At 56.0% G+C, this 14,456-nt stretch overlaps 1 protein-coding gene across 1 annotated transcript in view; it reads left to right on the top strand.

Annotated features, from left to right (window-relative positions):
- The window catches only part of SDK2 (sidekick cell adhesion molecule 2), a 264,141-nt gene that overhangs the window by 152,263 nt on the left and 97,422 nt on the right, over positions 1 to 14,456 (top strand). Inside the window, exons 3-4 of the mRNA XM_030296416.1 lie at positions 1,856 to 1,962; positions 12,324 to 12,471. Coding sequence (XP_030152276.1) covers positions 1,856 to 1,962; positions 12,324 to 12,471 — 255 coding nt within the window. The remainder of the gene's footprint in view (positions 1 to 1,855; positions 1,963 to 12,323; positions 12,472 to 14,456) is intronic.

Below are 14,456 nucleotides of genomic sequence, written 5' to 3'. Positions count from 1 at the left end.
CATCGTTTTCGAGACCCAAACGGTTTGCCCAAAGCTGTCTCCCCTCCCCGCAGCAGAGGCGAGCAAGAGTGTGATGGGCTTGAGGACGGGGTGGAAGGAGAACGGGGAATTTGCCAGAGCCTGGGCGCCTGATATCTCCCCATCACCTCTCCGTGCACAGTAGCGAGGGACAGATAAGAACGGCAGCCGGTGGCAGAGATAAGAGGCTTGGACAGCCAGAAGGTTCTGAACCATGCTGCAGAGCCACAGCCAGAGCCAGAGCGAGCTCGGCACCTGCCCATCCGTGAGTCTGGGGCTCTTGCAGTCCCCGGATGGAAGGGGGGGGCCCTTGGAATATGGTGTCCATGTTGAACTGGCTTACAGCTGAGCTTAGAGTCGGGCAGGCTCTGTGGGACCCTGGCCCTGCCTCTTAGCACCTGTGAGACTGCCTGTCAGTGGTGAAACACTTCTGAACCTCAGTTTCCCCACCTGTAAAATGGGGGTGCCGGTAAAAGTACCCCCTCCGTAGGATTAAGTGAACGACACTCGAATGTAGACCCACAGCCGGGTGCCTCTGTTCACATACGACAAGGAGTGTGAAGCTAGCGGGCTTTGCGTAAGATTTAAGTTTAAAATTTGTTAAAATTGCTTTTATGCTGAGATTACATTTCTTCTCGATGACCTCAAAATGTCCCTTTCAGAGAAAATGCTGACCAGTTCTATTTATTTTTCTCCCCCAACCTGGCACTTTTTAATATTATCTTTTTTTTTTTTCTTGCTTGCTTTTTTTGGGTTTCTGGTTGGTTGATTGTTTGTCTGTTTGCTTTTTGGTTGGTTGGTTTTAATGATCTTACTTGGCAAAGTAAAAACTTGACAGTTTTATATCAAGCCCCATTTTTTTAAGTGTTACTGGTCCGTGCCAGCATTGGCATATCCCGAGGACAAGGGACAATGAGCTTGTCCACCAAGTCTGGGTAAGCCCTAGGACACGCAAGGATGGAGATGTTCTAGGCACAAGCCCCTTGATCCTCTGAGGTTCCCACTGGGCCATTCGTTGCCCAGGGACAGGAAAGGTCATCACAGAGGGGGTGTCAGGAGAACTAGCCCCGCCCACCCCAGAGAGCACCACCTGCCCATGTCTTGCCCACCAGAAGTTCCTGTCCCGACCTGGCCTTGCATCCGCCCCGCCTCTCAGCCAGATCGGCACGTACCTGTTCTCCAGCCACCTCTCCCCCAACACCAGACCCTGCTGCTCTTTGAACCAGTCATGTGCTCCCAGAGCGGCTCCTCAGGTTCATGCATCCTGGCCTCAGGGCCCACTCATACAGAAATCCAGTCTGTCCTGCTCAGAAGGCTCTGCCTCTTCCCTCCACAAAGCTGCAGTGGGGCTAACTTTAAGAATGGAACGACGCAAAGCATCTGGGGAAGCGTGTAAACTTCCCTGCCTCTGTCACCCCCATCCATGTCCACTAATATTTAGTACAGTCCTGGGCCTGGCCAAAAGAGAACGCCCCCACCTTTCTCAGTCACGCGAGTCCCAGGCAAGGGAGGACGGCAACCTCCCGCATCCCTGACGTCTCCCGGTGGGAGGCCTGGTCACAGCCAGGGTCAAGGGCTTAGGCGTAGCACCTCCTGTCCTTGGGAAAATGCAGACTCCTTCCTAGGCACCTGAGCAAAAGTCTGGTTGCCTTTGGGAGGGACTTTGCTGTTGACGCGGCCCTTTCTGACTCCAAGACCTGGCCAGAGGATCCAGAACTCCCCCTGGTACTCTTCGTTCAGGAAGAGGCTGACCTGGCGACTTTGCCCTCGATCCCATCTGACGGGCACATCCCTGCACCTGCCTGACTCGCTCATTGGCTGTCTCATCTCCCCCCAGGTACATGATCACCAGCCTGGACCGCACCCACGCGGGCTTCTACCGCTGCATCGTGCGTAACCGGATGGGCGCCCTGCTGCAGCGGCAAACCGAGGTCCAGGTGGCCTGTAAGTACAGCCGGCGACTTGGGGCAGGGTGGGGCGCGAAGCGGGAAAGGGCCCGCAGGGTCCTCACCCGCCACCACGCTCTGGGCAGAGCCAGATCCCGGCCGCAGCCTCCCACGCTCACTGGGTCCTCGTGGTGGCCCTTCCTGCGTATCCGTGAGCCCTCACTCTACGGTTGACGGAGCTGGCGGGAGCTGGCGAGTCCACACCGCTAAGCGACACACGTCTGCCGGCTCTGAGTTCAACGCCGTTTACGTGGGACCAGCTGCTGCTTTTTTAAAACGGGCCCTACCACCTGGTTCATGGGCCTCCTCTGGGCTTGGCTGGGCCTCACACGGGGGGTCTTCATGATGGACCCCCTCTCCGGCTACTTACAGTCTTTTTGGCAGACTTCCTGGCGCCCCCCCCCCCGACCATGACCTTAACCTTTCCCTCCTCCAATTCGCTCAGCCGGGTCCCATGATCCTCAGGGAGATGCCTCAGGGTGGCACCATGACTCTAAGAGGGAGAGGGCAGATGACAAGTCAGGGTTCCCGGAGGAGCCAGGTGAGCAGACGGCAAAGTGGTCGGTCCCTCCAAGTCCCCCCACCCCCGCCCCGCCCCCAGTTCACTGGAAGGACTTTTTCAAATGGAAGAAGAAAAGGCAGCTCCAAAAGACCCCAAGGGCATCTCAGGGACCAGGGCCCCGGAAGCACCAACCGACACCCTCCCCCTGAGACTCGGTGTCACCTTCCCAGTCCTGCCCACCCATCCTAAAATAGCTGCTGTATGCCAGAAATGAGCCTCATTATGGGCTGTTTTCTTTCTGGGTTCTTCCAGGGGCAGAGGTCCAAGGTTGCACAGTGGGACATGGGAATATGGAAAGCTTTAGTCAGCCTTGAAATTTAAAAAAAAAAAAGGCCACCTTCTCATCCAGAGCCTACAGGGGCTCGCCTCTGAATTAGCACAGGAAAGAGCTGGCTACTTGAACAGAAGTAGGGGAGAGAAATCTAAAAGGAAAACCTCAAGCGAGGCAAAGAGTGTTGATAATAATTATGGAAAACAACCGTAATCAAAAGTGGAGGACGGATTGTCTCCATAAATCAGCGCTAAAGGCAACTCAGCTCACTCAGAGTGGAAAAGCCCTGAATTAAAATGATGGATCAGGGCACTGTCAGTGGCTGGAGGGCTCCCGGGGAGCTTGATTTAGCCAGTGCTTGGATCCCGCAGGACAGGGGCAGGGCCGTGAGCCAGCCTCCGGACAGATGCGCGTGCACGTGTGGGCCCGTGTGCGTGCAAGTGCATGTGCCTGAGTGTGGGCTCACGCATGAGGGTGCACATGTGTGTGTCTGCACTGGTCTGCGTCTTTGCCCCCCGCCCCGCCGCCGTGTGTGGGCGAGAACGTGTGTGCAAGCGTGTGCACGTGCATGTATCCATATGTGTGTGTGTGTGTGTGTGCACGCATGGCATACACTGTTCCGGCCAGAGGCAGAGCAGTGAGCTGGCACCTGCACCCTCCAGTCAGCCCAGCCTCCGCCCCTCCACTGCCCCCCACGGGGGGGATCCCTGTCCTCTCAAAGCCAAGTGTCACCCTGGGCTTCAGGAGCCCCCACAGTTGCCCCCTGGGTGGCTACAGGTGGTCCCTGGCAGAGAGCAAGGGGTACCTGGAAGGGGCTGAAGCACCGGACGGAGTGGGGAGGCCCGGGTCCACCCTCTTCTTGACCACCAGCTGCGGCTCCCGGGGCCAGCCCTGAGAGCCCGCCCCTCAAACTGCGCCCAACCGCTCTGTTTCATAGCGTCGTAAAGTAGAAACCACTGTCTACAGCCCTCTGGGACCTAAAGCCAGGGGGGTCGGGTGAGCCCTGGGAGCTCCACGTGGCAGCTGAGAAAACCACCCCTCCTCACAAGTTAAGGAAGGCTTCACCCAACCGTGGTGGCCACGGCGGGACGGAGAAGGGAAACCCACGTCTCGTCCCCTCCCTTGCTGGACACGCTTGTCTCTTGGGGAGCTGGGGCCGGGGAGAGGGGTCTCACTCTTGCTCTTTAGTTCTGGAAGTTGAAGAATCTGCTGTCCAACCTGTCCCCTCCTCAAGACACCTTCCAGGACCCGGGTGCGGGGGCAGGTGAGACCTGGCGAAACCATCCCCACCCACAACCTCGCTCTGTCCTGCCTGTTGCCATGCTGGGCCGCGCCCCCTTTTCTCTCCGCGTCCTTATCCCACAGCCTGCAGGGTAGCGCCCCCACCCCCACTGCATGGATGAGAAAGACAAGGCTGGCGGGGGCAGGGAGGGCATGAGGCGACCACCTGGGTCACACGGTGAGGAAGTACCAGAAAAGGACTTGAACCCGCAGCTGCCTGATTCCGAAACACTCCCCTCACCACACTGCCACCTGAGGTCGGGAGGAGAAAAATCAAAATGGGGTGGGGGGGGGAGAAGAAGCGGGGTGATTGCCTGCTAAGCTCAAGGTTCAAATGGAATCACACGGATGCCCTGGAGTGTCATGTCCCGTGTCCAAACAGCCCCGCAAATAGGTGCTGTGTCCACCCAGGATGGACGCCGTCTCACACGGGGTGGGGGCCACACGCTCTTGGCTGTCAGCGGCGGCCAGCGTGAAATTGCTTGTAAATAAATCCCGGGTTCTTCTGTGCCTAAAACACGGCCATGCCGTGGGGACGGGCATCAGCAGGTGTGGCTTCCAGCGCCAGCCTCCGCCCTGAGTGGCTTAGGGCTCTGGGCACCTGGTGTAGGCGCACAGGGGGGGCGCACAGGGGCAGATAGAGGAGGACGTGTGGCCTCCGTCCCCCTGGAAAGGTGAGCCCGTGCCCCAAGACCCCTTAGAACAATCACAGACACAGGGTCAGGCTCATGTCCCGAAGGAGATGCTAAGGGAGGTACAGCGGGGCCTCCAGAAGGATCCCTCCTCCGGTGTGGCTGTGCATGCGTCTTTCCTCCGTGGGTTCCCAGGACGGGTCTGAGAGGCAGGGGGGCAGGAAGGCGTGTTACGAGCCCCATCTCGAGATGAGGCAACTGAGGCTCAGAGGAGGTAGGAGACAGCCCAGGGGCCCGCAGCCGGCCTTTCTACCTCCCACCTTTCCTTGCCTCGCCTACCGCCACACTGTAGGGTAGAGCCACGAACCCCCAGTTCAAATCCAGGCTCACTTCTCCCTGGCTGTGTGACCTTGGGCAAGTTACCTCACTTCTCTGTGTCTTTGCCTCCTCTTTCCTGGGTGTGAAAATGGAAGCTAATATTAGTGCCTAGCTTGTCCGGCTGTCACACAGCGCCCCGCCCACAGGGTCGAGAAGGCTTTCTCCTGTCCATACGGCCAACCAGGGAGGGTGTCCGGGAATAAGCATTTGCAGACTTTTCTCACTCTGGCCACCTCCACAGGCATACTCCTAGCCACTGCGTCTGCTCCCCGAGCTGGGGCCAGGGCAAGGCAAGTGAGGTATGGAGGCCGCACAATTCGAGGCGGTGCTCCCTCCCCGGTACTCACTGTGCACCTGCAGGGTGCTGAGAGCGGTGCCTCCTTACATCTTCCACCTGGCTCACCCAGTCCATGTAAGGATGGGTGGGGAATGGCTGCTTTTCCAGATGCCTCTGTCTCCCCTTGCGAAGGTTTCTGCCTCCCAGGGCGGAGGGCTTCGACCCGTCGGGTGATGCTGCCTTTGGAGGCTCCTTCCAGGGCTGGGCCCAGCGGGACCCCCCTCTGGCCCCCACCCACCCCCTTCCCAAAGAGGGACTGTGAACCGGGTTCTAACGAGAAATGAATAAGGCGGCTCTGCTAACAACTAATGATAATGGCCAAGTCGTTACCAAAAGATTCTTTACGTGTTTTTAATTACGGCAATTAAGAGGAAGTCAATAAAACATCCACCCCCTCCCCAGCTCCCTTTCTGCCGGCACCCCCCCCCACCACCACCACCCCCATTAGTCTCTTCTTTGTTTTTGTTTTTTTTTTAAGTTGCCATAAATTTCTGGCTTGCGGCAAGCTGGCTGAATGGCTGAGGGGGATAGGAGAGCCTTCCTGGGTCAAGAAGCCTTCCTGGCCGTCCACATCCACGTCCTGAGGCCACCTCTGTGTTCTCCTCACCTGGGCCACATCCCTGGCTCCTCCCCCGGCCCTCGTCCCTGGTCGGACGGCAGCAAGGAGGGGAGTCAGAGGGTTAAGGTGTTTTCAGGCCAGGGAGCAGCAAGTGCAAAGGCCCTGGGGTAGGTTTGGGTGTCTGAGGCCAGGGTAGCTGAAGCAGAGTGAGGGAAGGAGAGGGTGGAAGACGATGTAGCCGAGGAGGTGGGGCATCGGGGACAGGCGGCGGCCTCCAAGAAGTGAGTGGCACTTGTGATGTTACTCGCGGTGCCACGGAAGCATGCGTGGTTGGCGGAAAGAGGTACGATGCGGCCTGGTTGGAGGGAGGAGCATTGTTTTCATAATAAGCAGACAAAACCACAATGAAATACCATCTCGCGTCCAGCCGATCGGCCACACCAAGGTGGCCAGCGAGACCAGGAGTGGCCAGAAACTCCCATCCGGGCCGGCGGGGGTGGGAGGCGGGAAATTGGTGCAGACCCATGTGACGCTGTTCGTAGCCGGGCAGCAAAGCGCTGAAAACAGAGTCAGCCAGCAGCTGCACTTGCTCCCTCCACACATGGACGTCCATGCGGCCGTGGCGATGACTCAGCTCCCTCCACACATGGACGTCCATGCGGCCGTGGCGATGACTCAGCTGAGTGCTAGCGCATAGACGGAGCTCCAAAAAAAAAAAAAAAAAAATGCACACACACACACACACACACACACACACACACACACACACACACACACATCACAGTAGACGACCTATAAAAATAATCCCAGGTATAAAGGGACTGAAACCAAACTACCCTAACCGAACGTTGTTCAGGGAATCATCTCCGTCTGGTGATGCTTGGGGGGAAGGCAATGCAGGGTTAACACAACATTCGGGGTGCAGTTACCTCTGGAGAGGGAGGGGGCGTGACTGGGGGGGGGACACCATGGGGGTGTGGTGAGGTTTGTTAGCATTCTGTTCCCTAAGCGGGGTTGGGGGGTATGTGAGTGTTTGTTCTGTTCTTCTTTAAAGTATCCATATAATTGGGGCGCCTGGGTGGCTCAGTCGGTTGAGCGTCCAACTTTGGCTCGGGTCATGATCTCGCGGTCTGTGAGTTCGAGCCCCGCATCGGGCTCTGTGTGGACAGCTCAGAGCCTGGAGCCTGTTTCGGATTCTGTGTCTCCCTCTCTCTCTCTCTCTCTCTCTCTCTGCCCCTCTCCTGCTCACGCGCTCAAAAGTAAACATTAAAAATTAAAAAAAAAATAAAGTATCCATATAATCATAATCGCTCTTCTGTACATGTGACATATTTTGTGATTTTTAAAAAAAGTGTTTTAGAAATAAGAAAAAGCAATGACTGTATTCTGGAGTGGAGTGCATACTTCACAAGACCTTTTAAGCTGTAACAAAGACATCAGGAATTTTTAGGCCACTTCCAGCTGTGCCCCAGGCTTACACTTCTTTGCTCGCAGGGGAATTTGTTGGGAAAGGTAGATCAGCGCCACGGATGTAACATGGGGTGTTAACAAGCGTGTACCTCGGAGGGGAAGCGCCGAAAACCCTTACCTGTTTCTGCCTTGGTGTGCATGCTCTTTCCCGGGGGTTCCTGGGTCCCCAGGCTCTGCCAGCACGGGGCCTCCTTCCTTCCAGCCTTTCTGTGGCACGGGGGCCGGCTGAGCGGATGCCCCCTTGGCCCTTTGCTGCTGCTGTTTCCGTATGTGCATGGCTGTGCCCTGGGGCCGGTGAGCAGAGCTGGAAGCCTGTGGAGTGGAGAGAGTGGGAGGGTGCTGGGGGCCTGAGAGCCACGGGAGGCAGGGAGCTTGTGGGATGGAAACGTGGAGAAGAGTATCAGCTGCAGACTTTGGACCCAAACCAGCTGTGCCCTTCCTTCCATCCCCCTCGCAGTGCATTCACGCACGCCTGAATGCGCGTGTCCGGCCATCCACCCTCCCGCCCTCCTTCCGTCCATCCGACCGTTCCTCCCTTTCTCCATCCGTCCCCTCCTCCCTCCACCCGTCCACCTCTTCCTCCCTCCCTCCATCCATTCATCCATCCCACAGTAGGGGCTAAGCCAGAGCCATTGCATGATGGCATTAGGTGAGTTTAGAGAGAACATACAGTGTGCAGAGCACAGGTACCTCGTAAGGACGTGCTGATGAACACCGCTGCCTCGTGAAGCCCACGGTATAGCAGGGAGAGAGAAACAATGTGCACGAAGCATGTCAACGGAGGGGACGAGTCATGGAAGAAGCAGGGAGGAAATGCAGAAGGGGGGCCAGGTTCGAATGCTGGCCCTGCCCTGCCCTGACTGCTTGACGTGGGATAAGCCACTCTGTCTCCATGAGCTTTAATTTCCTCACTGACGAAATGGAGCTAATAAAACTGGAGAGAGGAGAAAGAAACACTATTACCATGAAATTGCTTTAAATTGTTCAAATATATCTTCGGAGTTCCGTGCAAAGTTTTTTAAATAGATAAAATTATTGTGAGAACGGAAATCGATGTGATTTATTGATGCAATTTTTTTATAGACAGAGCCAAGTAATGGAAATTAATAAACAACTTAAAATGTGTATTTATTAGAGTCGAGCTGACCATGGCAGCATGAGGAGTACGCGAAGGTGAAGTCCACTTAGGAAGGACACTGACGCAGGGCCAGCATTCAGTGGTCTTTGCTCTTTAGTTGTGTTTGGTGGCTTAGGGTAATCTTTGTTGAAGAGGTAGATATTTAAACTAAACTGTGAAAAATGTGGACGATTCTAATATTTTAATACTGTAAATATGAGGTATAATTTTTAGCACTTTAACATACTCTCCCAGTTGCTGTGGCTGTGTAACGCATTGCCCTCAATCATAACAATGTCCAGCAATCATCTAGTATACTCACCGAGTGCGTGAGCCTTGGATCGAGACGGGACATGGTGGGGATGGCTTGTCTCTGCTCTGTATGAGTGAGGTCTCCGCTGGGAGACTTATTTAAAGGCTAGGACCTTGTCTGTCCACTGTTGGTGCTGACTGTCATCTGGGGGCTTCATTTCCTCCATCCATGGGCCCTTCTCATGTCCAAGTGGGCCAGATTGAGCTTTCTTACATGGCGGCTGGATCCCAAGTAGGAGTGTCCGGACAGAGAGGGAGATCTAGATGGAAGCTGCATCCTTTTGATGACCTGGCCTTGGATGTTGTACATCATTATTTCCAGCACATTCGTGAGAAGGGTATGTTGAATGGGAGATAAATATTGATGCAGCCATCTTTGGAAGGATACACCCAAGGGGTGCCTGGGTGACTCAGTCACTTAAGCTTTCGACTCTTGATTTTGGCTCAGGTCATGATCTCACGGTTCATGAGATCGAGCCCCACATTGGGCTCCGTGCTGACAGCACAGAGCCTGCTTGGGATTCTCTCTCTCCCTCTCTCTCTTCCCCTCCCCTGATGACACACACATGCTCGCTCGCTCGCTCTCAAAAAAAATACACTTTAAAAAATAAGAAGAAAGATCCATCCTGACACATGCATGTGGTATCTCACGTAATCCTGACTATAACCTATGAGGAAGGGACTCTTCATAGCTCCATTTTTCAAAAGAGGAAATTAAAGCTCAGCGAGGTCAAAATTTTGCCCAAAGTCATGCCTAATAAATAACAGAAGTAGAATTTGAACTCAAATCTCAGTGACTCCAAAGCCATTACCAGTGCATTTACCGCCTGCCAAATTTAGAACAAGGATGCCGACAGCACCTTCTATTCGCCGAGATACTTAATTGGCTGGATCTCTCTGAGATGCTGTTGAATCACGGCGCCTTGGTGAATCACGGCTTGTTCTGGTGGCTTTCTAGGCAGGGGCCCCGCACGAGGACAGGCCTGAGATGAGAAGCAGGGTGTAAATAATCCAGTGTGGCAGGACGGCAGTGACGTGGTTACCATGGAAAGGTTGGTTGGGGTCAGATTAGGAGGGACCTCGAAACCGAGCGAGGGAATTTAGACTTTCCTGGGGGGTCACGAGGAGATGCCGAAGGTTCTGGGCAAGTCAGTGATATGGCCAGAAAAAGCAAATAGGAAGAGTGTGGGAGATGGTTGGGTGTGGGGAGCCTCCGGGGAGCACGTGGGGTGGGGGGCTCAGCGCAGCTGGAGTAACGGGGTGGGCTTGGTGGTGGGCCTGCGGGAATTGGGGAAAACACTTGGACGCACATTCCTGAGGAAGAGTCGTAGGACTCTGTGGGGACAGGGAGGTGAATGAAGCACCATGAAAGCCTCCAGGGATCTGAAAACCCAGGTGGTCTGGGCAGGTGCAGGTGGGATGCTATTCACAGAACTGAGATAACAGGAAGGTAAGATGTGCCAACATTTTCGGTGGGAAATCGAGTGTTGGGTGCTGGGGCTCGGGGAAGAGCCAGAGGAGATGTGAGAGTCTTTGCGAGGCCTCCAAGGGGGCAGGGTGGCCGAGAAGAGAACCGAACCCAGGACTTTGGGAAAGGAGAGCACAGGCCTGTGGTTCTCAAACTTTGAGGTACAGCGGTGTCCTCAGGAGGGCGAACCAAGAACTCGGAGATACAGGTGCATTGAAGCAGGGTCTCTCCGTGCCCCGGGGAGGAGCGGAGGAGGGGAAGAGATCGGTGGGCTGCCCGAGTTCCCAGGGGGTGCTGAGACCCACCAAAGTGTAAGAGCGGCTGGCTTGAGCCCAGACTGGTAGTTCTCAACCTTGGCTCACGTTGGAGCTACGGGAACAGCTTTAGAAATATCCACATCCAGGGGCGCCTGGGTGGCTCAGTCGGTTGAGCATCTGACTTCGGCTCAGGTCATGATCTCACTGCTCATGGGTTCGAGCCCCGCGTCGGGCTCTGTGCTGACATCTCGGAGCCTGGAGCCTGCTTCAAATTCTGTTTCCATCTCTCTGCCCCTCTCCTGCTCGTTCTCTCTCTCTCTCTCAAATATAAAATAAAACATCTAACAAAATGTTTAGAAATATCCACGTCCCACCACCCCCAAAGGTTCTGACCTTGGGGAACATTCGAAGCCCCTCAGGCCTTTCTGAGGTTTAGCCAGGCTGCCAGACTCCCAGTTGAAGGAGAGGGAGAAGAGGCAGGGGTATTCGAGGGCTTGAGAAATAACAGTCAAAGCCGCACGAGACCAGGTGGCATGGGATGTGGCCCCCTTTGTCAGGGAGGGGACAGTGGGCAGTGGGGACATGCAGGGTAAGTTTTCGGTGACCTGAGCCTGATTGCACATGGGAGTTCCGATGGCCAGCTCACACCGAGCAAGTTCCTGAACTGGCATCAGCACTTTTTTTTCCCTAAACTCCGTAGGTGATTCTAACTGGCACGTGGCCAAGTTGAGGACAGTGATGCTTCTCACACTTGAATATGGACACACTTCACCGGGAGTCTGGTTACGATTCAGGCTCTGATTCAGTGGGTCTGGGGTGGGACCCGAGACCCTGCATTTCTAACACCACGCGGGTGGTGCCCATGCTGCTGGCCCACAGGCCACACTTTGAGTAGCGAGGATGTCCGTCAATGTTCAGAAGTCATGACTTTCCGCACAAACACCGCTTCCCGTACCCCACTGTAACCCTCAGCTGCTGGAATCAAACCCCACCCCGACGTCAGCAGGCAGGTGGGCGACCAGAAGTCTCCTGCCTGCATGTTCCCTTCCCCTCCTGGCTGACATATCGGAGCTGGGATAAGTGTTCCCCTCCGTATCTGCCAGCGGGGTAGGCATGTTTTTAAAAGAGCAATATGGTGTTTCCATTCGCACATCCATGCAGCTTCGTACACTTCCCACCCGAGGCAGAGGAGGGAAATCATCTCCATACTCGATTATGAGCATCCAAGACCCCACCCTCTCCAGCATCCCCAACCTTCCCTCCCCCAAGAGCGTAGGCAACCAGCCCCAGGATGCGCCCTTCACCCCACCCTGGAACCCCGGGGCAGCTCTGCCTGACTCTGGTCTCTGAGGTCTGAGTTCAAATCCTGGCTCGGCCCCTTCCTAGCCACGTGCCCTCGGACAAGTTAAGGAACCTCTCTGAGCCTGTTTTGGGTGGTTTCCTCCTCTGCAAAATCTGTGAAACAATGACCAACCTCTCCTGGTGGCTGGATGCATCGGTCGATTCGTGGATATGTGGATATAAACCCCCAAGCACAAAGCAGGGCGTGTCATAATGATGGGGTTAGAGGGTGGGGTGACGGGGTCATGGGGGTGGTCTGAGCACGGGGCGGGGGTGGGGCGGAGGAGGCTCCTTCCCCTCCGGCACCTGCTGCCACCGCTCCCGGCCTGGGAGCCTGACAAGCGGACCCTCACACGTGCTCTTTCGTCCCGCAGACATGGGGAGCTTTGAGGAAGGCGAGAAGTACCAGAGTGTCTCCCACGGAGAAGCAGCCGTCATCCGCGCCCCACGCATCGCCAGCTTCCCGCGGCCACAGGTGACCTGGTTCCGGGACGGCCGCAAGATCCCGCCCAGCAGCCGCATGTGAGGCCCTGCTCCGGGGAGGGGGATGCAGGGGGCTCACCCTGGGAGAAGGGCTTGGGGACCTCCCGGATGATGACGAGAGAAGGGCGGCTTATGAGGAGGGGCTCTCTGGGAGCACTCGTGTGGAGCTTGGGGGCACGACGGCTCAGTCGCCTTCCCAGGGGTTGGCCTCCCTCTCAGCTGGAGATCCCTCCTGCCTCCCAAAGCCCTTAAACCCCCGACGGGCACCCTCCCCATCCGTGGGAGGGCGCGGGCACGTCCCTGGCAGGGTGGCCTCCGGGGTGTTTCCCATGTGGGGTGTGGGTGCGGCTGTGTGTGTTTTAGCTGCAGGGAGGAGGGGAGGCCCGGCAGGGAGGGACACACATGGCCCTTTCAGCACGAACAAGGACCCCTCTGTGTGGCCCGAGGCGTGGGTTGTGGGCCTGTGGGCAGGAGCCGTGGAGCCAGCACCTCCACAGAGGGCGAGGGCCAAAGCATTTCCTCTGGGGACACTCCCGGCCCTCCCGATCCCTCCTCAGGGTCTGGAGCCAGCCCAGGCTTTCTTTCCCCTTTTGGACTCCAGCTGTCCCCTACACCCAGCAAAGAAAGACCACCTTTGTCCCGGTCTCCTCGGGCCACAGGTCAATGATGGGTGGAGCCCCTCCTGGTCTCGGGAGCCCAGACGGACGGTCCTTGCCTTTGGGGAACATAAAGCCAAGTGAGCGAAGCGTAACGAGAATAACATGGGAACATCCTGGCAGTAACAGCGGCTGTCATTTATCGGGTGCCTGCTGTGTCCTCGCACCTGGGCTCATAACCACACTGCCCGTGTGGCCCTGTCCTTTAGCATCAGGGCGCACCTCCAAGCAGGAGACACCCTATCTCCATCCCCGCCTGATCCCCAGAGTACGCGCTCAAAAGACATCCGCCGCGTGAACGACCGTCACAACAGCCGTATGAGGTGGCTGGCTTTGTCCCCGTTTTACGGACGGTAAAGTCCCCCCAAAAGTGTAACGACCCGGCCACATCTCACACAGCTGGTTCCCGGCTTGCCGACCCCAGAATCAAGGTCCTTAATTCTGTCTTAAGTGGAAATTAGGTGACAGCAGGGACGGAGACCAGGAGAGAAGAAGGATACAGTGATTGCGCTTGTAGAGAATCGGTCCCGGTAGGGTGGTTCTCAACGTGGCTATACCTGTGGAAATGGGCTTGGACGATTTAAAATACGTTGGATCGTGAGGAGCCTGGGTGGCTGAGTCAGTGAAGCGTCTGACTTCGGCTCAGGTCATGATCTCACAGCTCCTGAGCTCAAGCCCCGAGTCAGGCTCTGTGCTGACAGCTCAGAGCCTGGAGCCTGCTTCCAACTCTGTGTCTCCCTCTCTCGCTGCCCCTCCCCCACTCGTGCTCGCTCTCTCTCTCTCTCTCTCTCAAAAATAAATAAACATCAAATTTTTTTTTAATTTAAAAAAACTTTTTAAAAATACGTTTGATCTTTAGATCCTACCCCCCTACACATTCTCATTTCGCTGAAATGGGGGCACACTCTGGCCACTGGGGGTCTCTTAAAACTCCCCAGTGACTCTGCCGTGGAGCCACAATTGAGAACCACTCTCCTAGGTTAGATCCATTAGCTACAGATATAATACTGCTGCGTAACAAAAGGTCCCAGGGACCCGAAGCAGTAAGCGTTCACTTGTCATGTGAATCTGCCGATGGGGACCTTGGCTGGACTCTCTCACTTGCCTGGGGTCGCCTGGCTCTTGATGAATTAAAACAACCAGGCCACTCTGCTCCGTATGTACCGTGCCCCACTCGGCTAGCCTCGGCTTCTGCTGGCAATGACAGAGGACCAGGGAGGAAGCGGGAGCGGAGACCTACTTACCAAGCCTCTGCTAACATCCTGATGGTAGAAGAGGGTCACGTGGTAAAAGTCAACCTCAAGAAGGGAGGGATTAACTCTGCGTCTTGAGTGGGGAGACCCATGAAGGCACATGCCGAAGGGTGTG

This window comes from Lynx canadensis, chromosome E1 (assembly GCF_007474595.2).
Source record: "Lynx canadensis isolate LIC74 chromosome E1, mLynCan4.pri.v2, whole genome shotgun sequence".
In the NCBI taxonomy this organism is placed as follows: Eukaryota; Metazoa; Chordata; class Mammalia; order Carnivora; family Felidae; genus Lynx; species Lynx canadensis.
The sequence above is the reverse complement of the archived record's forward strand: the minus strand, read 5'-3'. Positions and strand labels throughout refer to the sequence as shown.